The 23,278-nt window shown below is 42.3% G+C and overlaps 2 protein-coding genes across 6 annotated transcripts; both read left to right on the top strand.

Moving 5' to 3' along the window:
- The first annotated feature begins 268 nt into the window (after positions 1-268).
- Positions 269-7,518, top strand: LOC120062346 (sorting nexin-12-like). 5 transcript variants are annotated; one of them, XM_039012245.1, is made up of 7 exons: positions 269-645; positions 2,290-2,385; positions 2,511-2,635; positions 2,794-2,884; positions 5,180-5,190; positions 5,842-5,878; positions 6,242-7,518. In XM_039012245.1, the coding sequence occupies exons 1-5, from the start codon at positions 481-483 to the stop codon at positions 5,183-5,185; spliced, it is 483 nt and encodes a 160-aa protein (XP_038868173.1). In that variant the 5' UTR covers positions 269-480; the 3' UTR covers positions 5,186-5,190; positions 5,842-5,878; positions 6,242-7,518. The 5 variants fall into 5 exon arrangements, with proteins under 5 accessions (XP_038868173.1, XP_038868172.1, XP_038868174.1 ...); XM_039012244.1 differs by having other exon boundaries at positions 6,239-7,518; XM_039012246.1 differs by lacking the exon at positions 5,842-5,878.
- A 454-nt stretch (positions 7,519-7,972) lies between these two features.
- LOC120062344 (cationic amino acid transporter 3-like) lies at positions 7,973-22,394 on the top strand. The gene is made up of 12 exons (XM_039012241.1): positions 7,973-8,074; positions 15,715-16,136; positions 16,553-16,714; positions 16,916-17,087; positions 17,381-17,499; positions 18,238-18,460; positions 18,814-18,953; positions 19,074-19,176; positions 20,965-21,200; positions 21,381-21,547; positions 21,739-21,847; positions 22,013-22,394. The coding sequence occupies exons 2-12, from the start codon at positions 15,770-15,772 to the stop codon at positions 22,153-22,155; spliced, it is 1,941 nt and encodes a 646-aa protein (XP_038868169.1). The 5' UTR covers positions 7,973-8,074; positions 15,715-15,769; the 3' UTR covers positions 22,156-22,394.
- Positions 22,395-23,278: the final 884 nt, after the last annotated feature.

Genomic DNA, 23,278 nt, shown 5'->3' with positions numbered 1-23,278 from the left:
AAAGTCAGATTCCAAAGCCACAAAGTCAGATTCCACAGCCACAGTCAAAACTAGGTGAAAATTCGGTCAATGTACTCTTCAGCAAGGCACTTAACCCGAATTCCTCCTGCAAATCGCTCTTGACAAGAGCGTCTGATAAGTGACTAAAATGTTAGGTTTAAAATCAAATTTTAAGATCAATTGTATAAATGGGCGGGGTGTATGACTTGGCCATAGAAGAACGACCCAATTTCTGGCTTTCCACTACATAACACAGCCACAAAGTCAGATTCCAAAGAAACAGTCTATATTGGCTACAAACAAGTGAGCATTTTGGCCTTAATTTAAGGTTAGGCATAATGTTAACAGTGTGCTTGAAAATCAGATTATAAAAATATCAATTTTGAAATGGGCGGGGTTTAGCTATAATTATGACTTTGTGGTTGTGTTAACTAGTGACGATCCCAGTTATCGACTCGAGATTAGCAGCAGAAACCGAAAATGTCGGATCCCACGGTTGCAGACACTCGCCGATTAAACTCTAAACCGCAGGATCTTACAGATGCTTATGGCCCCCCAAGCAATTTTCTTGAAATCGACGTTTATGACCCACAAACTATTGGAGTCGGCCGGAACCGATTTACCACTTATGAAGTGAGAATGCAGGTGAGGAGCGCCAGTATTGAAATCGAGGCCGGTGATTTTGGCGGGGCCTAGTGTAGGTGACGCTAGTATGGTGTGGGAACATGGGTTGGGACGTGTTTTTGGAGAGACTCGACTTTTTGCTGTTCAAATGCTTAGCCTTTCACTTTGTCATGTTAAATAATAATTTCATCCAAATTCCTGATGCAGTCGTTACTAATATGGCTACCACAAACATTACATAGCCAGCACGTGAAAGGTTGTCAGGTTAGGTAGTGTTTCTGCAGGTAGCCTTTGCCAGTCAGTATGTTAGGCTATAGCTAGCTCGTTTATTCAATTATGTAGGATGTGCATGTGTTTTCTCCAACCCAGAAGAAAACCCTGCACATCCTTGGAATCCCCAGGCTCGATATTAAAGAATATTTGGCCAGTTAGTTCGTTATCAATCAATCACATTTATTTATATAGCCCTTCTTACATCAGCTGATATCTCAAAGTGCTGTACAGAAACCCAGCCTAAACCCCCAAACAGCAAGCAATGCAGGTGTAGAAGCACGGTGGCTAGGAAAAACTCCCTAGAAAGGCCAGCACCTAGGAAGAAACCAGGCTATGAGTGGTGTTATGAGATGAACAGACAGCCACTGGGGTGTTAAACCTTCACGGTATAGAAAGAAATGTGTTTGAACTTGAGCTAGTCTCACAAATCCTAGGGCATGCTTGAACATTGGTACATTGTGGGAGGCAACTTGTCTGTCTAGTAGGGGTGTCAAACTCATTCCATGGAGGGCCTAGTGTCTGTGGGTTTTTCACTTCAATTAAGACCTAGACAACCAGGTGAGGGGAGTTCCTTCCTAATTAGTGACCTTAAGTCATTAAGTACAAGGGAGAAGTGAAAACCCACAGACACTAGGCCAGCATTTCCTAAAATCTGTGCACCTTTTTGTTTTTTGCCGTAACACTGCACAGCTGATTCAATTGATTAACATGTCATGATTATTTGAATCAGCTGTGTAGCGCTAGGGCAAAAACATGCACAGAGTTTAGGAAATCCTGCATTAGGCGCTCCATGGAATGAGTTTGACACCTGTGGTTAAAGACTATATGGGCTGAGGGGTAGACATAAGTTGGCCAGTGTATACCCATACTACTACAGACCTCAACTAATTACCTGGCTCTCACACTGCATGGGGTGGCAAGTAGCCTAGTGGTTAGAGCGTTGGACTAGTAACTAAAAGGTTACACGAATCCCTGAGCTGACAGGGTAAAAATGTCGTTCTGCCCCTGAACAAGGCAGTTAACCCACTGTTCCTAGGCCGTCATTGAAAATAAGAATTTGTTCTTAGCTGACTTGCCTAGTTAAATAAAGGTAAAAGAATTTTGTTTTATTAATGCAACAATCTCATGGACACTCCTCTGGGTTTCCCTACTCTCTAAAATGGGGTTGTATTATGAACCATCCACTATCACTAAATACACCACGCCAGTTTCATAATTGAACAGTGGTGTTCACAGATTGAGACAAGATGCTGATCAAATTATTCATTTATGAAGGGTGTAAGTACTGAAGTCTGACCATGTCACTGGATATGCTGTACTGGAAATGCCACTCCCCAATCTAGATTTCTATCATTTTAATGTAGTGATTAATATACTTGTTATCATGTGCAGACAAACCTTCCCATCTTCAAACTTAAGGACTCTGTTGTGCGAAGAAGGTACAGTGATTTTGAGTGGCTGAAGAATGAGCTGGAGAGAGACAGTAAGGTAAGCTCTCACTGCATAACTAATTGCCTGTATGTCTCACCATTATAATGCCAATTTCTTTTGTTGGAATTCCTGTGTTTGTTTCTAAGTAACTCATTTACTGATAAGGTGTGCGCTTTCTACAGATTGTGGTGCCCCCTCTCCCTGGCAAAGCTTTGAAGAGACAGCTGCCCTTCCGAGGAGATGAGGGTATCTTTGAGGACTCCTTCATTGAGGAGCGGAGGGTAGGCTTGGAACAGTTTATCAACAGGTGTGTAAGGTTTCTGCCAATGGTATTTCTCTCTCTGTATGGCTCTCCATTTCAATGCATTGTCAAATTAACTCCCAGCCATCTGCCTTTTGACTCCACTAATAAGCAATTATGATTGCTAATTACCTGAAACCTACTTCTTTCTCCACTATCACCAGACTCGCAGGTCATCCCCTGGCCCAGAATGAGCGCTGTCTTCACATGTTCCTTCAGGATGAGTCCATTGACCGGAACTACATTCCTGGAAAAGTACGCCAGTAGGATGGGCAGGATTGAGTTGCCATCTAGGGCAGAGAATTGCCAGGGACCTCACGATATGATATTATCACGATTCTTAGGTGCTGATATTTATTGCGATTAATGTTCCAAACGTATTGCTTATGATACACTGAGTATATAGAACATTAAGAACACCTGCTCTTTCCATTACATAAACTGACCAGGTGAAAGCTATGATCCCTTTTTGATGTCACTTGTTAAATCCACTTCAATCAGTGTAGATGAGGGGGAGGAGATGGGTAAAGAATGATTTTTAAGCCTTGATACAATTGAGTTATGAATTGTGTATGTGTGCCATTCAGAGGGTGAATGGGCAAGACAAAATATTTAAGTGCTTTTTTGAATGGGGTATAGTGTTAGGTGCCAGGTGCAGAACTGTTGGGTATTTTCATGCTCAACAGTTTCCCGTGTGTATCAAGAATGGTCCACCACCCAGAGGACTTCCAGCCAACTTGACACAACTGTGGAAAGCATTGGAGTCAACATGGGCCAGCATCTCTGTGGAACGCTTTCGACACCTTGTAGAGTCCATGCCCCGACGAATTGAGGCTGTTCTGAGGGCAAAGGAGGGGGGAGAGTGCGAAACTCAATATTAGGAAGGTGTTCCTAATTTTGGGTATACTCTGTGTATGTCTGCTGCGTAGAGACAAGATGCAGCATGAGAGAACGAGTTTTGATCAGTCAGGGAAATAAAAGTGCTGACAAAAAAAGGATGAAAAATACCTGCGTTTTGGCACAGATACAGCCTACTTGCGCTAGCCGACTGGGTGGCTGGGTTGGAGAGGGGTGTGGCAGTAGGTGGGGTGTGCTGGCTGTTCCTTAGCGGTTTCCATCCATCTCTCCCAGCAAGGGAATAGCATTTTATTTGTACACTAAATTATATATAACACACACAGTATGACCTCAGCTATCAAGTCTTGACTTACCTAGTACACTAATTTTGTGCTTACTAGAAGCATAATCGGGTGAAATTATAAGATAATTTTGTATAACCTAAAAGCATTAATATTTATTGTATAAATGTGTGTCTGTAACAGATTTCCATCCAACATTTTTATGTGAGTAAAGTACATGTCGGGTAAAAATATCAGGGCTGATGGAAACAGCAAATTTGTCTGGAAAATGTCCAAATATCTACAAAACAAAATACACTAGACAAGGTGGGCTCTTTTTGTGTTGGTAAAATTAATGATGTGAGAAATGGCGGTGGAAACGCCTTTGTAATAACCATCTTGGAGTCACACGATGCTATGTTGTGTGGTCCTCCCACTACGACTCGGGGAAAGCTTGCAGTTCATTAGGCTACAGATGAAATAAGTTATGATGCACTTCACCGGGAGCTGAAAGTTCACGGTGATGAGCTTGATGCTCCTTTCAGATAAATACAGAGTCTTATTCTGGTGATGATCAAATGAAATTTATTTATATAGCCCTTCTTACATCAGCTGATATCTCAAAGTGCTGTACAGAAACCCAGCCTAAACCCCCAAACAGCAAGCAATGCAGGTGTAGAAGCACGGTGGCTAGGAAAAACTCCCTAGAAAGGCCAAAACCTAGGAAGAAACCTAGAGAGGAACCAGGCTATGAGGGGTGGCCAGTCCTCTTCTGGCTGTGCCGGGTGGAGATTATAACAGAACATGTCCAAGTTGTTCAAATGTTCATAAATTACCAGCATGGTCAATGCTTGGCTGCCCCGTTTGACAAGTACAAAGCTCAGTCTTAACCATAATTATGTAGGTAGCCTACCCGCGCTGTATCTGCAAGGTGTTGGTTAGAGCACACGTGCCAAGACCAGAGTCGGCACATTCGCTGTAAAACGCAACTTTTTCTTTTACAAAACCACCAGTAGAGTTGAAAATGCGATGGAAACCCATTTAACTTCTATGTTTTTATTTGTTACATGGGAATTTAACAGTAGAAGTAATCTTTATGTGCACTCCTTCATCACGCACAGCTTTTTATCCGCAACAAGTCAATTTGATAAACGCATCTCTGGTGGGATGTGTATTGTTTTTATGCAGATTTTAGAATAATTGCATGAAAATCTGTCGCCAATTGGATGGAAACCTGGCTGGTGATGACTGTTTCTCATCATTTTAAATGTGAAAATTAAGAAGCTATAGCTTAGCAAGGGGACAAAAGGATTATATTCTGTAATGTTGTAAGAGATTACATTTTACAGTGGTTTAAGGAACCTGAACATACAGAGAACAGTATCAGAGGTTTTTGTGTCTTACAATGTCTTCCCCCCCCTTTTTTTTTTAGGTGTGAATAAAGTAAGTTTGGTTATGCTTTTTATTCATATTAATACAATTGTGATCATTTTCCAACCGCTTTTGTGTGTGTCAATTCAGATTTGGTTTAGCGGGTTACCAATAATACATTCATGCATTTACGCTCAAATATCTCTTCGCTTCCCTCTTTTTCAATCAACCACTTTCTCCTTTTTTAATTTTCCTTGAGTAAGTGTAACTGTTGCCATGATATGGTTGCATGCATGCATGGGGTAATATTTACAGTTCATCTTTAGTAAAGTACGTTACTTCCCCTTTTGGCTTAAAGGGAAATGTCACTGTTTTTCAACTTGATATTTTATATATCTACAGCACCACAACATATTTGAAAATTACGCTTATCTTTGTTTTTTAGTAAAAAAAACAGTAAGTGTTTCTGATGACATCATTGGTATGCGTCGTGTGATTTTAATCAATTTATGAGTAGGAATATGAAGTTGAACATATTTGGAATGTCCCTTTAAACCAGTCATGCAGGCTTTCATGGCGGCACTAACTGAGACCTAGAGAGCAGTATCTAACATTCATATAATGTATGTATGGCTAGACCTTGCTATTGTTTTTTTTTTAAGACAGATTACATGCAGTTAAGATTTGAATTACCAGTTTACATCAAAATGCTCTCATCTCCAGCACCCTAAAATCTGTCGGATGCTGTACGCTGAAACTGGTAACACAATGCCTCAATCATTGACTCTAGTTTTTCATTTGTGATATAAAGGAAGTCTTGATTTCAAACCTATTCTTTAGCAATAATGGAACATACCCCTGAGATCATATAAATTATTTATTTTTCTAAGGAAGGTTCTGTTAACCTAGCCATTGAATCAGAGCCTAGAACTAACCTACACAATCTTACCCTTTTTTTGATAGTAGTAACTATGTTATAGACATTGTAGAACAGTAATGGTCTATGCCTTTTGTTTAGACTTTAAAGTCTTGGTCTACATAAGTGTAGTGAGACTGGCAACACTAATCCTCAGATGCTAATAAGTCCATGAATAGCTGTGATTTGTTTTCCTTTCTATAGCAGCCCCAGAGATGAAAATGATGGTGTACTCAGCCCATCTTCTCAACCCTACACCCCCTGGCTGTTTGGCTTTATCACTAGAGCCCACGCTGTCTCTTCCACAGGTGGCCCATCCTCCTAGACAACTGCATCTGCCGGAACTCTCTGTAAATACTGTGTACATATATACATATCTTATTTGTAGTTGTTCTGGGGAAGCTCTGGGGGTATTCACATGCAGAGCATTTAACTTGTAGCAGAAGACTGAGGGTGGTGAATTTATAAAACCAGTGAGTTAGTAAGTTACCTTTTTGAAACAACAGGATTTTTCTGGAGTTAAACTTGAGGCTTATTAAGTAAGTAGGAGTTGGTAATAATTATAAGACTTAATTTTTGGAATGAGAAAATATTGTTTTAGTAACACAAGTTGGCTTCCTAACTCATGAATTCTGCTTGGTGAAATATAATTGTGTACATTTCTCATGTGAAAATGACAGGCTCTGCCAAAAATACTTTCCCCTGAGCAAACAGTTTCTCAGTTATAGAGATCGATCTACGAAGGGAAACCTGGCCAACCTGACTCACCAACACAAAGCATTCTATTACATTCCATTAAGATTCTTTTTACATTCATGTATATGTACTTGACAACTTATTTACGAATCTTGATAGAGGAATGATTCCATAGTGTCATAGAAAAAATTGCCAAGTATTAGATCAAGTCTTGGGGACAAATATTCATTCATACCACCTCAATGGTCATCAAAGACTAAATTGCACTTGATGTAATAGTAGGGATCTTAACCCCAATGTGTTGGGAAAACTCCCAACCTAGATTCTCGCCACCGTGGTCACAATCATTTTCAACCTTTCTACTGCAACACTATTGTAGGTTGTTGTAAATGAGAATATTTGAAATCAACTTACCTGGTAAAATAAAGCTCAATCAATAACTAGAATGTCCAGCAGGATACTTATTTTGCTTACACTCGCAGATACAGGGTTGTCTTAGAAGGAAATATTATTCAGTGTTTAGGTGCTTCTGTTTAATGTGTGGGGTGAGGCTGATGCAGCCGGATATGTCTGTAATCAAGCACCAAAGACAGTTTCTGCTGCCTTGTGATTGTGACATGTCTTCCTGAAACATCCTCGGCCTCACAACTAAACTGATGGCTAGTCGCCAACCATTTAATTTGTGTTTTATGTTCATGTGTTTTTGACCATTCAAATACATAAAGGCTGTTTTTTTCTGATTTGTTGACCACAATGTACTGTTAGTTTATTAAACCACTGAAAATCTATCAAAGGTGGTTGTCTCCTCATTTAACAAATATTCTGTTATTATGGCCCAATAATCTCTCACCAATTTAGTGGAAATTGCTTTCCTCAGTTATCTTTCAAACCAGTGGTCAAGAAGAGGACAAGGCAAGAAAGCGACCAGACCAGATGGAAATAACCATACCTGGTGTAATAGTGACGTAAAAAAGGAATTGAATCTACTAGTACACTGTAGTAGATAAATAGACGTCCGTTCTATTAAAATTAAATTACTCACATAATTTTAAGGAATTTAATACATTAGTTCCATGTGGAAATGTTACCTTTGTAATTAAAAGGTATTGACGTTGCTTACATTCCAATGACGTCTGACAAATCACATTAATCTTGCTATTTCCCCGGATGATGACAACCAATGAGAGTTGAGTAGAGGCGGGATGTTTACACTTTTAGCCAAACAAAATACATTGGTTGTGCCATTTAGAGTAGTCATATTCTACAGTTACACCTTTTTCGGACTGTAAAAACAGATGTTCCATCTGATCGCAGAATTTATTTCTGTGCCCATCAATTCCTCAGGTATGTAGCTATAAGTTATTTACCAAAGGCATCGAATGTAAATTGAATTTGCTAGCTATGTGTTCCAAGAGTGAACCAAATGCGACCGCTCACCGATAGGAATCAATGAACTCTGAAATTCAAGATAGGGAGATGTATAGTGAATAGCAGTAGCTGGAACGAATGTGGCAGTTGTTGGTTGGTCTGCTGGACATTTTCGCGATGCCCAGCATGGCTACCACAATCCACGCGCGACTACGATTTGTGCCAGGCTACAAGACTCGCGTGCTCTGACTCACATCGTCAGCAATAGCTAGTTGAACCCAAACGTAAATCAGACTCTGTCGTTGTTTTATGTAGTTAGCTAGATTAATATTTGACTGTCGACCATTCATTCTGTATTTGACCTATCTAGCCATCTGTACCCCTGGAATCAGGTGGGTGGCTGTTTACTTTGTTCCTTGTCAAAACACTGACCTCTGCATTGCTCTTTGCAAGCCTGTAGCCCTTTCACTCTTGAATGTATTAATCTTGTCTAGTTAGGTAATAATGTCCCTCCAACTACAATGTTTAAACCAAATATAGCCTTGGGTATCCTATTGCTGCTTAATCTGCAAACGTAGTACTGACAGTTTCTATTGTGGAATGCTTGGCTCTATGTTAATGGTTTGCATAACTATGTTCAAATTTACCTGCTGAGGGATGTCTTTTCCCGGTGTCCCTATTTCTGTAGGGTATTTTTTAATTTTATTTTTTTCAGCCAAGAAACCTAACCACCAATCAAACCACCACACCTACCTTCTGTTGGGATTCCAAGTAATGTTTGCGTGTTTTAGCCATTTACTGTGACTGGAAAGACTAGTGTGAAAGAGCCCTGCTGAAGGAGTGTCACTCCATGGAGAGATTCCCAGGCTGAGTAAGTTTTGTCTGCTTGAGACCTGTGAGTGCGCCCGGGCTGAGAGGATAGTGTGTGGTGTTGGTAGGGTGATGAGGTAAACAGCTCACTTGGAAGTGATCAAATGAATGGCATAAGCCTACTATAAGAGTTAACCTCCATGTATAGAATGGGCACTCCAGAAGATCTTTCAGCCTTTTGGTGAATTGCATTATTGTGGAGACATGGGCACGTTAATAAAAAGAAAGCTGGCTGCTGATGCTCTGTTGTCATCATGGCCCATAATTAGATTGCCCTTTTGGAGGAAAGGATCTGATGAATAGCAAATGCAGTGTGCACCAACTGGTGTCATTTCAGATGAGGTGAAGTGAGGTAACCATGGAAACACCCGTCCTGGATTCCAGGACCTGCAAATTGAGCATTATGCCCTGCCTCATTCCTTAATAAACATTGGCAATGATTCCATTGTCATATGATGCTTGGTCTTCTGAAAGTGGCCGGTTAACTTGAACTGTTTAAATTGAATCATGAACTGTAGAACTGTTATTTTTCTTTATTTACTCAAACTCTGTGAGCATGGAACAACTTGTTGTAGCCATGGCAAGACAACAATGTAGCGTTGTTGAATTCGGAAATGTCCTGGCACCTAGGCCAGATTTTCTGTCATAAATTCTTTTTACAATGGTTCTTCTATCTTTTACAATTGTATTGAGAATACACCTGCTTATACATGACCAGAACGACTCATTACTTCAGCTCCCACAACCTATTGCTAAGACTTTGGTTAGTTTAGCCCACACACTACGCCATACTCTTTCTAGGCTACACAAACAGTGCTCTATTCAATCCGCATCGTGTAAGTTCAGCTATACAGCGTGATTGAGATTTAAAAGCAATGTTCCCGCTTTAGCAGAGACCTCATTCACGGTAAACGCTGCATATGTCGGCTCAATGGGAAATTACCTTTACATTTCTATCACGGAATCAGCTTGAATAGAGCCCATAGTCATGGCAAATTATTTCCAAGAAGGTTAGAAGGCTTACGTAACGTTGCCGATTATCCTCTTAATGGAGGAGAAAGGCCAACTCTATGCTTGATTTAGGCCTAGTTGTGATTGCAGAGACTGGCTGGCTCAACTTCTCCTGGCTAGTATGTCAGCCTACTGATTCTAGTAGATTGACACACGCAGACAAGCAGACCTTGCAATCCCATTGACTGTATCCCTATTGTCAGCCTAAAGTCAGCAATATGTTACTGTTCAAATGGTTAGAAAATGGTAAGTGCTGTGTGTGTAGTAACTGGTGACTGAGTTATGCCTATTTGTTGAACTCATAGCCTATAGTGTGTACACTACAGATTGAGAACAAGGGCCTGAGATATGAATGGGTGTATGCTATGCAGTCACCTGTGTAGTCTGTGTTCCCTGTAGGTGTTATCTTTTGTCAGCCAAACAGAGTTGACATAGATGCTCCTCCTCCTGATAAGGTGTGTTTCCCAGACTCGACCTGATTAAACTTGCATGGCCTCTCCGGTGTGTGTGTGTGCCAAGGATCAACCCTTCAACTCGAAGCCATCGCCAGACAGGAGAGCTTTATTATGTCCAACCATGGCGCCCTAACAGTGGGCTTAGACAGCTAGGCTATTCCTTCCTGTTTAATGATAGCTGTTTTGGGCACCGTTGGATGTGGTGATTCTATTTTTCTTATGCTTCTTTAAAATTTAAATCGGTCTGGTGTGTCAAGTCATAGGCCCTTCATCAGGTTTTTCCATTCCCCTGTCTCTCTCTCCCATGCTTTCTTTGCCAACGTCGCTGCCATTCCTCCTATTTGCCCCCCTTTCTCCCTCTTCTCTTTTCTTATTTATTTTCTTTGTTCTCCTATTTTAGTTTTTCTTCTGGCTGCAAATGAATGGGGTTCTTAAATCTCTCCCTTAGCTAGTCTTTCAGATTCACTATGGTCTCTGCCAAGGTCAGGGTACTGGTCAACACTACTGCATGGTTTTCTTCCCGTGAGGGACCACCAGCCAGAGGTCGGGACAGAGCTGTCACTGTCTATGCCTAAATGGCTGCCTGCCATTATTCACTATTCAGCCAGCCTGCCTTTAGAAGCAAGTTATCCTAGTGTCAGGTTGAGATCTGTAGAGAGAATGGGGTTTTACACGTTAACAGAATGACGCTGAACCTCCTATTTTTCGCTTTAAAAGTATGCCAAACAAAAACAATTGATTGCAAAATTAAACAAACCATACAACACTAAGCACAATGACTACTTTTAACAGTTCCCACTGAATATTTTTCCAAAATACATTTAATTAAAGAACAGTGCAGATGTAAAATTGGGAAACATATTTTTTTTTATTTAATCTCCTTCAACTTTTTTATGTGACCACGTTTTCCAAAAACTCAGTTGAATATCTGCCCCGAATTAAGATTCAAAGATGTCAGAAAGAATGGTGTGTCAGCTACAACATGACACCTTGAGTTTGAAAATAATCTATTTTTGTTATTGAACTACTAAGTGAAGTAGATAAACACCTTGTAACAGAATGACATCATGGGTCCCTGTTCTGTACAGAAATGCATAATTATTTATGTCATTCTCTTCATGGTGATGGATCCTGAACAGGTACACAAAGGTAGAAAAATGTAATATCCTCCTTTGCATGTTTGGATATTATTCTACACACTGGCTTTTATTCTAATGAGCTCTGTTCCCAGGTACAGATCTGTACCAATCAGGTTTTTTTCTGGATCAAAAAGGGCCTTAGATGGTTGTCGTGGTAGGGGGGCGTGCCAATGAGCTCGTTCGGCCGTTGTCATGGCAAAATTTGACATTTTAGCATTTTTAGGCCAATTCCTTTTCTTTTTTTTGCTGTCTTAAATCGAATTTCCTGCGATTCTACATATTCTGCCATGGAGCTGAGATTTTTTGTTCTTGCAGTTTTAAAGCTAGTTTCCTGCAATTCTATGCACTTTGCCATGGATAATGTTCTTATTTTTTTTGCTCAAACATAACAAAATGCTAAATTCATTTAAAAAAAAAAATGTATTCTCCCTGACTGTCTATCTTTTATTTTGATTGGATTATTTTGATCCTGACTAGTATCCCAGTCCCTGCCGCTGAAAAACGTCCCCACAGCATGCTGCTGCCACCCATGCTTCACCATAGGGATGGTGCCAGGTTTCCTCCAGACGTGATGCTTGGTATTCAGGTGTCGTGTCTTTGACTATGCCAGATTAATATATTTTTATTTTGATTGGATCTGAAATATTAATGCCCCTGTGTGAAAAAGTAATTGCACCCTTACACTCAATAACTGGTTGTGCCACATTTAGCTACAATGACTCCAACCAAACGCTTCCTGTGGTTATTGATCAGTCTCTCACATCGCTGTGGAGGAATTTTGGCCCACTCTTACATGCAGAACTGCTTTAACTCAGCGACATGTATGGGTTTTCAAGCATGAACTGCTCGTTTTCAAGCAACAAATGTGAAGTTTTGGAATGGCCTAGTCAAAGTCCAGACCTAATCCCAATTTTAAGAAGTTGTAACAGGACTTGGAATGCGCAGTTCATGCTGGAAAACCCACAAATGTCACTGAGTTAAAGCAGTTCTGCATCCAAGAGTGGGCCGTGATAAACACTTCAGTATCTGGGCTTGTCCTTCAAATCACTCCTGTTGAATGTGTGTGTGTGTGTGTGTGTGTGTGTGTGTGTGTGTGTGTGTGTGTGTGTGTGTGTGTGTGTGTGTGTGTGTGTGTGGTGTGTGTGTGTGTGTGTGTGTGTGTGTAAGAGAGCTGTCTTCTTGGGTATGATGATACAAGCTTGGCACAACTGTATTTGGGGAGTTTCTCCCATTCTTCTCTGCAGATCGTCTCAAGCTCTGTCAGGTTGGATGGGGAGCGTTGCTGCACAGCTATTTTCAGGTCTCTGCAGAGAAGTTCGATCGGGTTCAAGTCCGGGCTCTGGCTCGGCCACTCAAGGACATTCAGAGACTTGTCCCGAAGCCACTCCTGCGTTGTCTTGGCTGTGTACTTAAGGTCGTTGTCCTGTTGGAAGGTTAACCTTCGCCCTAGTCTGAGGTCCTGAGCGCTCTAGAGCAGGTTTTCATCAAGGGTCTCTCTGTACTTTCTTCCGTTCATCTTTCCCTCGGTCCTGACTAGTATCCCAGTCCCTGCCGCTGAAAAACGTCCCCACAGCATGCTGCTGCCACCCATGCTTCACCATAGGGATGGTGCCAGGTTTCCTCCAGACGTGACGCTTGGTATTCAGGTGTCGTGTCTTTGACTATGCCAGATTAATTGCTATGACATGCTATTCTATAAAATAATTTCTCCGTAATTAATATTACCTGATTGAACTAATCATGTAAATATTAATTAACTAGAGGGACACCACGAAATAATATTTATAGAGCTGTTATCTTCCGAATAAACTCTTAAAGATTTAGTAAGATTTTACATCCATAACAGTCACATTAATCGTCATTTTATTCAGTCTCATCTGAAAGTTGTAAATCCTTGATTATCTGCAAAAATCCTGGCTAACAAGTTGAATCAGCAATACAAAATTGGGTTTAATTATTTATTTACTAAATACCTAACTAATCACACAGAATCACACATATACAATTAAATCATAACTTGATCACAAATTACGTCATACAGGAAAAACGTCCCTAGCGGGCGGAATAGATATGACAGCTTGTTACACAAAGGGAAGGGGCTGAGTCCTAGTGAAAGAGCGGGAGACTGGAACATAGGCGAGCTGTGCTATCGTAAATACAGTATCTTATGCATTCTAAATTACTGCCCATTTGAAGAGGAAAATGCAATCAATATTTACTCTGAGCTGCGCTTCAGTGGGTTGGTGGTAGATGGAAGACCGTATCGCCAACCCGAGTCCTCTGTCCTTTGAAGAATGTCTCTGGTAGTCACTGGATACGTTGGAGTAACGTTGTGTGTAGTGGACGGGATACTCGGACTGTCCTTCCTAACCTGCGTTTAGCTGTTGCTAACTCAACGGCTAGGAGATATCACTTCTGTAGTGAATACGAGTTCAAAGTTCATACCATTCACAATCAAAGTCCATGCTGATGTTGGCTTAGTTCTGTAGTTATTATCTGAACCATTCTGACACCGGACCGTCATCCTAGTGTACCCGGAACAGGAAGTTATATTCTTGTCAATGGCTTTTATAGTGGAGGGAGAGGGGTGTGTCTGAAAAGTTTATAACCCATGCCTCTTCACAGGGGCGGGCCACTGTGAGCAGAGGAACACTTATGAAAGTCCAGATCTCTCATTTGGAAGCTAAAATTACATTTCACCTCTTCACAAATAATGTCATATTCAAACATTTGAATTAAACAACAATTCGATGTGAATCCGATACCTCTGACGTTTAGACTTTCCACAGTAGAGTTTGTCATTCTATCATTGATGAGAATGTGTCAGAGGGCAACCGAACTGACATAATATACCTTAAGTACCACCGCATATGTTCAGTTGGTCGGATTACCAGAATATAGTTCATTTCCCCCAACTTCTGATGTTACCCAGAATCTCTATGTTAACCCATGGGTTTCCTTATGTCACATCAGTTATAGTAGGGAGAGAGAAAAAGGGGGAAAGAGGTATTTATGACTGTCATAAACCTACCCACAGGCCAACGTCATGACACAGGCCAAAGAGTTAAATCTTGGTTTCATCAGACCAGAGAATCTTGTTTCTCATGGTCTGAGAGTCCTTTTAGGTGCCTTTTTGGCAAACTCCAAGTGGGCTGTCATGTGCCTTTTACTGAGGAGTGGCTTCCGTCTGGCCAATTGCATAAAGGCCTGATTGGTGGAGTGCTGCAGAGATGGTTGTCCTTCTGGAAGGTTCTCCCATCTCCACAGAGGAACTCTGGAGCTATGACAGATTGACTATCAGGTTCTTGGTCACCTTCCTGACTGAGGCCCTTTTCCCCAGATTGCACAGTTTGGCCGGACGGCCAGCTCTAGGAAGAGTCTTGGTGGTTCCAAACTTCTTCCATTTACAAATGATGGAGGCCACTGTGTTCTTGGGGACCTTCAATGCTGCAGAAATGTTTTGGTACCCTTCTCCAGATCTGTGCCTCGACACAATTCTGTCTGAGATCTAAGGACCATTCCTTCGACCTCATGGCTTTGTTTTTTGCTCTGACATGCACTGTCAACTGTGGGACCTTTTATATAGACAGGTGTGTGCCTTTCCAAATCATGACCAATCAATTGAATTTAGCACAGTTGGATTCCAATCAAGTGATTGAAACATCTCAAGGATGATCAATGGAAACAGGATGAACCTGAGCTAAATTTCAAGTCTCATGGGGCGGCTGGTAGCCTAGTGGTTAGAGCGTTGGACTTGTAACCGGAAGGTTGCAAGATCGAATCCCCGAAGCTGACAAGGTAAGAATCTGTCGTTCTGCCCCTGAACAAGGCTGTCATTGGAAATAAGAATTTGTTCTTAACTGACTTGCCTAGTTAAATAAAGGTTAAGAAAAAGGGTCTGGATATTTATGTAAATATGATATAAGTTTTTTATTTTGAATAAATTTGTAAAACATTCTAATAACCTGTTTTTGCTTCGTCATTATGGGGTATTTTGTTTGTGTGTGGATTGATGAGGGGAAACAAAACAATTTAATCAATTTTAGAATAAGGCTGTAATGTAAAAAGAAGTTGGAAAAAGTCGACGGGTCTGAATACTTTCCGAATGCAGCGTATTTTATTTATTTCTCCTCTTCCCCAGCCGGTTGTAAGAAGATCCTTCATCTCCTCTTGACTTGGTGACCTCCTGTCCTACCATGGCTAAGAAGCTAGCTTCCTTTGGTAAGATGCTGCTCAGGCGGCGAGCGCTGGACTGTAACCAGGAAGAGAGCCACTTCGCCCGCTGCCTGAGCACACTGGACCTGATAGCCCTGGGGGTGGGCTCCACTCTGGGGGCCGGCGTCTATTTGCTGGCTGGAGAGGTGGCCAGGGAGAAGGCCGGCCCAGCCATCGTGCTCTGCTTCCTCATCGCAGCGCTCTCCTCCGTCCTTGCTGGTCTGTGTTATGCTGAGTTTGGTGCCCGTGTGCCAAAGACTGGTTCAGCCTACATGTACAGCTATGTGACAGTGGGGGAGATCTGGGCCTTCATCACTGGTTGGAACCTCATCCTCTCCTATGTCATAGGTGAGTCAGAAGTGGGAGTTAGAGAAAATGAGGGATTTGAGATTAAGAAGGGATGTCATTCAAAATGGGGAGAGGGAACGTTTTAATATCTTTGTATCTTATAAAGTTGCAAGAAACACGTTTGAGGTTTAAACAGGATATGAGAGGTGCAATGATAAATCTCTCATAATTTTTCTTCATTACTCTAAGCAGGGATATTACTGCAATACCCAAGACAGTCAATTGAGATTATCAGCAATTCTGAGTAGCTGAATAATTAAGATTCTGATGAGGACTTGAGCTGAAGAGGTTTTACAGGCAGATTGGTCCTCTAGAAGGATTGCCTCTTGACAGAAGGGCCCTTGAAAGTGTGACTCCAACTTCTGTCATTATAAATCTCTTCCTCTCGCTCCCTTCCTCTTCTCTCCCTCTTTCAGGCACAGCCAGTGTTGCTCGGGCCTGGAGCTCCACCTTTGACAACCTGGTTGAACAGAAGATCTCAGACTTCTTCAGAGCCTCCATGTCCATCAAGGTCCCTGGGAAGATTCTAGCTGAATACCCAGACCTCTTCGCCCTCATCCTGATCTTGCTGCTCACTGGTGAGGCTCTCGTTTAACATAACTCTGAACACATTTGAAAGCATTATACACACCCTCAGCGAAAATACAGCTACAATGATAGGGCTCTTCATTCCTGCATTAGGGCATGCGAAGAGTGCCCATTCAGTTTAGCATTATGATTGGCTGTGCTTGGTCGCTGCCCACGTCTGTGGCCCTGACACTTTGCCAACACCCACACAGGCCTGCTGGCGTTTGGCGTGAGTGAGTCGGCCCTGGTGAACAAGATCTTCACGGGGGTCAACCTGGTGGTGCTGGGCTTCGTCATCATCTCAGGACTGGTGAAGGGAGACCGTACTAACTGGAACCTCACTGTCGAGTACTTTGTCAACACATCCAACATCACTGATACAGAGTGAGTCACCAACCAGCTGTCAGACAGACAGAAGAGCTCATGAGGAGTGGTTTATTAGGCAGGAATGGTGTTTTAAAATCAGCCCTAGGGAGTAGTTGAATATATGAGTCTGTTTACAAAAAATATATTAACTCCTTTAGAGACATCAACCATTAGGGATACCAGTTCTCTTCCTGAAGACTCAATATGAAATTATTATCTTTCTCTTTGCCGTTTTTCTTTATTTTCCAGGCTACTTCAATAACTTTATTAAATAATAATTATAACCAGTCCCCTGCTCTTTCTTTGTCCAGGATCATTAAAGAGAAGTTTGGCAACGGGGGTTTTGCTCCATTCGGCTTCAGTGGAGTCCTTTCTGGTGCAGCAACTTGCTTCTACGCCTTTGTGGGTTTCGACTGCATCGCAACCACAAGTAGGCAATTTCCTCTCGTCTCTTGACACCAATGATTTACACACAACATTAAGAACACTTTAGTAATATTGAGTGGCACGGCACCCCCTGCTTGTGCCTTCAGAACAGCCTCAAATCGTCAGGGCATGGACTCTACAAGATGTTGAAAGCGTTCCACAGGGATGCTGGCCCATGTTGACTCCAATGCTTCCCACAGTTGTGTCAAGTTGGCTGGATGTGCTTTGGATGGTGGACCATTCTTGATACACACAGGAAACTGTTGTGTGAACCCCAGCAGTGATGCAGTTCTTGAGACACAAACTAGTGCGCCTGGCACCGACCATCATACCCCGTTCAAAGGCAGTTAAATCTTTTGTCTTGCCAATTCACTCTTTGAATGGCACAAATACACAATCAATGTCTCAAGGCTTAAAAATACTTTGTTAACCTGTTTCCTCTCCTTCATCTACACAGACTGAAGTGGATTTAAGAAGTGACATCAATAAGGGTTCTTAGCTTTCATCTGGTCAGTCTATGTCATGGATAGAGCAGGTGTTCTTAATGTTTTGGTTCCGTGTGGTTCAGCTGGTAGAGCATGGCACTTGCAACGCCAGGGTTGTGGGTTTGATTCCCACGGGGGACCAGTATGAACATGTATTCTCTGGATAAGAGCGTCCCCTTAATGGCTAAAAAGTAAATGTAAAATGTACCTGTGGTTGACGACTGTCAAATCTAAACCGTCTTTATCTTTTTCCACAGGTGAAGAGGCCAAGAACCCCATGCGTTCCATCCCCATCGGTATCGTGGCTTCTCTGCTCATCTGTTTCTTTGCCTACTTCGGGGTGTCTGCAGCCCTCACTCTCATGATGCCCTACTACCTGCTGAACAAAGAGAGCCCGCTGCCAGAGGCCTTCAAGTATGTGCACTGGGACCCTGCCCGCTACATCGTGGCTGTGGGCTCCCTCTGTGCACTCTCCACCAGGTGACTGACAGACAGTTTCCCATAGAGACTTCCTCATGGCCTTGTGTGCACTTTTATCAAAGGTTGAAAGGCACCCAGATGGCAGGCTATTTTTAGTTAGATATTTATTTCTGGGTTTGAACAGATGTTTATTTTCATATACTGTGCTTTCAATTCCTTTTTTGTTTGTGATTATTTGCAGGCAAAGGAACAGACACAAATTATGATGTGGAATATGTAAACCCAAAAGTGTTTGTTTCATGTGTTAACTTATTTCGGGGTCATTCAGTGTTTGTGGACTGTCCAGAGACATGGCTGGCCTCTGTGTGATGGCGACTACTTTGTCTGAGTCTTTCTCTCTTTTCCCTGTCCAGTTTACTGGGCTCAATGTTCCCCATGCCCCGTGTAATCTATGCCATGGCTGAGGACGGCCTGCTCTTCCGTTTCCTCTCAAAGATGAACATCAAAACCAAGACCCCCCTGTTAGCCACCATTGTGTCGGGTATTGTAGCAGGTAAGCTTAGCTCATGTTTTACTAAGTATCTCCTTTGTGCACCAACACTTTGTTTTCTGTCAACTGTTTAGCTGCTACTCTATGCTGCTTAGAATTGAAACCTATTCTTTCTTTCGGCAGCCCTGATGGCATTCCTGTTTGATCTGGCAGCCCTGGTGGACCTGATGTCGATAGGAACTCTCCTGGCATACACACTAGTGGCTGTGTGCGTGCTTATCCTCAGGTTAGCACAGAGGATTATAGCTAATACCCTTTTTTTTTTTTTTTTTAAAGAGTCACAAACACATTTGATTCCTCAAATATCCAACTCTTTGCTGTAAATGAAAATGTTCTCAGTCAACGTAACTAGTAAAGTAAGGGTTGACTGAATTCTACCTAGAGTTGAAGTCGGAAGTTTACATACACTTAGGTTGGAGTCATTAAAACTCATTTTTCAACCACTCCACAAATTTTTTGTTAACAAACTATAGTTTTGGCAAGTCGGTTAGGACATCTACTTTGTGCATGACACAAGTCACAATTGTTTACAGACAGATTATTTCACTTATAATTCACTTTATCACAATACCAGTGGGTCAGAAGTTTACATATACTAAGTTGACTGTGCCTTTAAACAGCTTGGAAAATTCAAAAAAATGATGTAATGGCTTTAGAAGCTTCTGATAGGCTAAATGACATAATTTGATTCAATTGGAGGTGTACCTGTGGATGTATTTCAAGGCCTACCTTCAAACTCAGTGCCTCTTTGCTTGACATCATGGGAAAATCTAAAGAAATCAGCCAAGACCTCAGAAAAAAAGTGTGGACCTTCACAAGTCTGGTTCATCCTTGGGAGCAATTTCCAAACGCCTGAAGGGACCACATTCATCTGTACAAACAGTAGTACGCAAGTATAAACACCATGGGACCACGCAGCTGTCACACCACTCAGGAAGGAGACGCGTTCTGTCTCCTAGAGATGAACGTACTGTGGTGCGAAAAGTGCAAATCAATCCCAGAACAACAGCAAAGGACCATGTGAAGATGCTGGAGGAAACAGGTACAGAAGTAGCTATATCCACAGTAAAACGAGTCCTATATCGACATAACCTGAAAGGCCGCTCAGCAAGGAAGAAGCCACCTCTCCAAAACCGCCATAAAAAATCCAGACTACGGTTTGCAACTGCACATAGGAGCAAAGATTGTACTTTTTGGAGAAATGTCCTCTGGTCTGATGAAACAAAAATAGAACTGTTTGGCCATAATGACCATCGTAATGTTTGGAGGAAAAAGGGGGATGCTTGCAAGCCGAAGAACACCATCCCAACCGTGAAGCACGGGGTGGCAGCATCATGTTGTGGGGGTGCTTTGCTGCAGGAGGGACTGGTGCACTTCACAAAATAGATGGCGTCATGAGGGAGGAAAATTATGCGTATATATTGAAGCAACATCTCAAGACATCAGTCAGGAAGTTAAAGCTTGGTCGCAAATGGGTCTTCCAAATGGACAATGACCCCAAGCATACTTCCCAGGTTGTGGAAAAATGGCTTAAGGACGACAAAGTCAAAGTATTGGAGTGGCCATCACAAAGCCCTGACCTCAATCCCATAGAAAATTTGTGAGCAGAACTGAAAAAGTGTGTTCGAGCAAGGCGGCCTAACATATCTGACTCAGTTTGGTAAGGAGGAATGGGCCAAAATTCACTCAACTTATTGTGGGAAGCTTGTGGAAGGCTACATGAAACGTTTGACCCAAGTTAAACAATTTAAAGCCAATGCTACCAAATACTAATTGAGTGTATGTAAACTTCTGACCCACTGGGAATACGATGAAATAAATAAAAGATGAAATAAATCATTCTCTCTAATATTATTCTGACATTTCACATTCTTAAAATAAAGTGGTGATCCTAACTGACCTAAGACAGGGAATTTTTACTGGTATTAAATGTCAGGAATTGTGAAAAACTGAGTTTAAATGTATTTGGCAAAGGTGTATGTAAACTTCTGACTTCAACTGTATTTGTTCTCAGGTACCAACCGGGCACCCTGGGTGTTAGTGGTGCCAGTGAGAAGCTGGTGGAGCTGGTGGGTCTGCAGAGGGCAGCCATGGCAGAGGGGGACAGTGGGGATGAGTTTGGCCAGGAGAGTGAGGGGGAGACCAGGCCCCTCAGGGAGCGGTTCATCCTCAAGATGCTGCTGGTGCCCAGCTGTGACGTCCCAACCAAGACCTCCGGGCTCATCGTCTACATCACTACCGCTGTCATCTGTGAGTCTCCTCCTTTTGACAGGGTGAAGTGTTGATGGTGTTTAAAGCTATATTTAAGTTAGCCTTTTTTGAGAGGGTTGGCATACTGGAAGCAGCTGTCTGATAATGCAAATGAGAGAATACATTGAAATGATTTAATAAGATTCCACTGTACATGCTAAGTTAACAATCTCTCTTTAGCTGTGGTGTTCACCCTGCTGTGCATAGTACTGTCTGTGTGTGGGGCAGAGGTGGTAAGTGGCCACCCAGTGTGGGTCACCATATGTGCGATACTGGTCTTCTTCTCCTTCCTGTGTATGGTCATCATATGGAGACAGCCCCCGAGCAGACAGTCACTCACCTTTAAGGTATGATGGAAGTTTTCAGTCACAGGACTCATTTCACAAACATTTTCTTGAGAAACCAGTTTCCATTTACTAAAGGTTTCCTCATCAGCTCTTCGCATAAAAGTGAATTAGAACATATTTTGTAGTTGTTAGACTTGAATATGTCCAGTGTGTGGTTTAATGTACAAAATAAACATTTTTAATCCCTTCAGGTACCCCTACTCCCAGTGTTGCCATTGGTCAGTATCTTTGTCAACATTTACCTCATGATGCAGCTGGATGGGCCAACGTGGTGTCGCTTTGCAGTGTGGATGACTATTGGTTAGTGAGATTGCCACCCCTATTATTTATTTGCCTCTTGCGCCTATCTGTGTTACACAACTTTGTGTAACGCAAGTACAGTGTGTCAGTGAGGTTCACCTTTGGCATGCCGTAGTTTATCACTGTTTAAATCAGTTTTTCTTCCTTCTTCCATCTCTCTCCTAGGTTTTATCATCTACTTTGGTTACGGGATTAAGAACAGCTCAGAGGCCACACCCAACCGCGGTAAATTTGAGCCAGTCCTCCGATCAAAGAGCCCCAACTACCTGGCAGAGGATGACAGTGAGGTGGAAGGAATGATGTCTTAGAGGAGAATAGTGGTGGAGTAGATGGTATTTGCCCCAACGACATACCACGCAAGCCTTGAACAGGAGCATATTCTTATCTGGGGTTTTTCAACTGTCTGGAAATTGTGCCACAACAGTCTTAATTTTCTGTCTTATTCTTCTTCTAAAATGGATTAAATTAATGTTTTCCCTCATCAATCTACACACAATAATGAAAACGCAAAAACAGGTTTTTAGAAATGTTACCCTTTGCTATGAGACTCGGAATTGAGCTCAGGTGCATCCTGTTTCCATTGATCATCGTTGAGATGTTTATACAACTTGATTGGAGTCTACCTGTGGTAAATTCAATTGATGGACATGATTTGGAAAAGCACACACCTGTCTATATAAGGTTCCACAGTTGACAGTGTGGAAGAAGTTTGGAACCACTAAGGCTCTTCCTAGAGCTGGCCGCCTGGCCAAACTGAGCAATCGGGGGAGAAGGGCCTTGAACAGGGAGGTGACCAAGAACCCAATGGTCACTCTGACAGAGCTCCAGAGTTCCTCTGTGGAGATGGGAGAGCCTTCCAGAAGGACAACCATCTCTGCAGCACTCCACCAATCAGGCCTTTATGGTAGAATGGCCAGACGGAAGCCACTCCTCAGTAAAAGGCACATGAAGTTTCCCTAAAGGCACCTAAGGACTCTCAGACCATGAGAAACAAGATTCTCTGGTCTGATGAATCCAAGATTTAACTCTTTGGCCTGAAAGCCAAGCGTCATGTCTGGAGGAAACCTGGCATCATCCCTACGGTGGAACATGGTGGTGGCAGCAGCATGCTGTGAAGATGTTTTTCAGCAGCAGGGACTGGGAGACTAGTCAGGATCGAGGAAAAGATGAAGGGAGAAAAGTACAGGGAGATCCTTGATGAAAACCTGCTCCAGAGCGCTCAGGACTTCAGACTGGGGCGAAGGTTCACCTTCCAACAGAACAACGACCCTAAGCACACAGTCAAGACAACGCTGGAGTCGCTTCGGGACAGGTCTCTGAATGTCCTTGAGTGGCCGAGCCAGAGCCCGGACTTGAACCCGATCAAACGTCTCTGGAGAGACCTGAAAATAGCTGTGCAGCGACACTCTCCATCCAACCTGACAAAACTTG

This window comes from Salvelinus namaycush, chromosome 17, assembly GCF_016432855.1.
Source record: "Salvelinus namaycush isolate Seneca chromosome 17, SaNama_1.0, whole genome shotgun sequence".
Taxonomy (NCBI): Eukaryota; Metazoa; Chordata; class Actinopteri; order Salmoniformes; family Salmonidae; genus Salvelinus; species Salvelinus namaycush.
This window is presented reverse-complemented; position numbering and strand designations above follow the sequence as displayed.

Coding starts and splice junctions, on each gene's coding strand:
- LOC120062346 (XM_039012242.1), top strand. CDS start 481: ATGTCGGATCCCACGGTTGCAGACACTCGCCGATTAAACTCTAAACCG. Junction 646..2,289: donor CTTATGAAGTGAGAATGCAG/GTGAGGAGCGCC, acceptor TATCATGTGCAG/ACAAACCTTCCCATCTTCAA. Junction 2,386..2,510: donor AGCTGGAGAGAGACAGTAAG/GTAAGCTCTCAC, acceptor CGCTTTCTACAG/ATTGTGGTGCCCCCTCTCCC.
- LOC120062344 (XM_039012241.1), top strand. CDS start 15,770: ATGGCTAAGAAGCTAGCTTCCTTTGGTAAGATGCTGCTCAGGCGGCGA. Junction 16,715..16,915: donor CCTGATCTTGCTGCTCACTG/GTGAGGCTCTCG, acceptor ACACCCACACAG/GCCTGCTGGCGTTTGGCGTG. Junction 18,954..19,073: donor TGTGTCGGGTATTGTAGCAG/GTAAGCTTAGCT, acceptor TTCTTTCGGCAG/CCCTGATGGCATTCCTGTTT.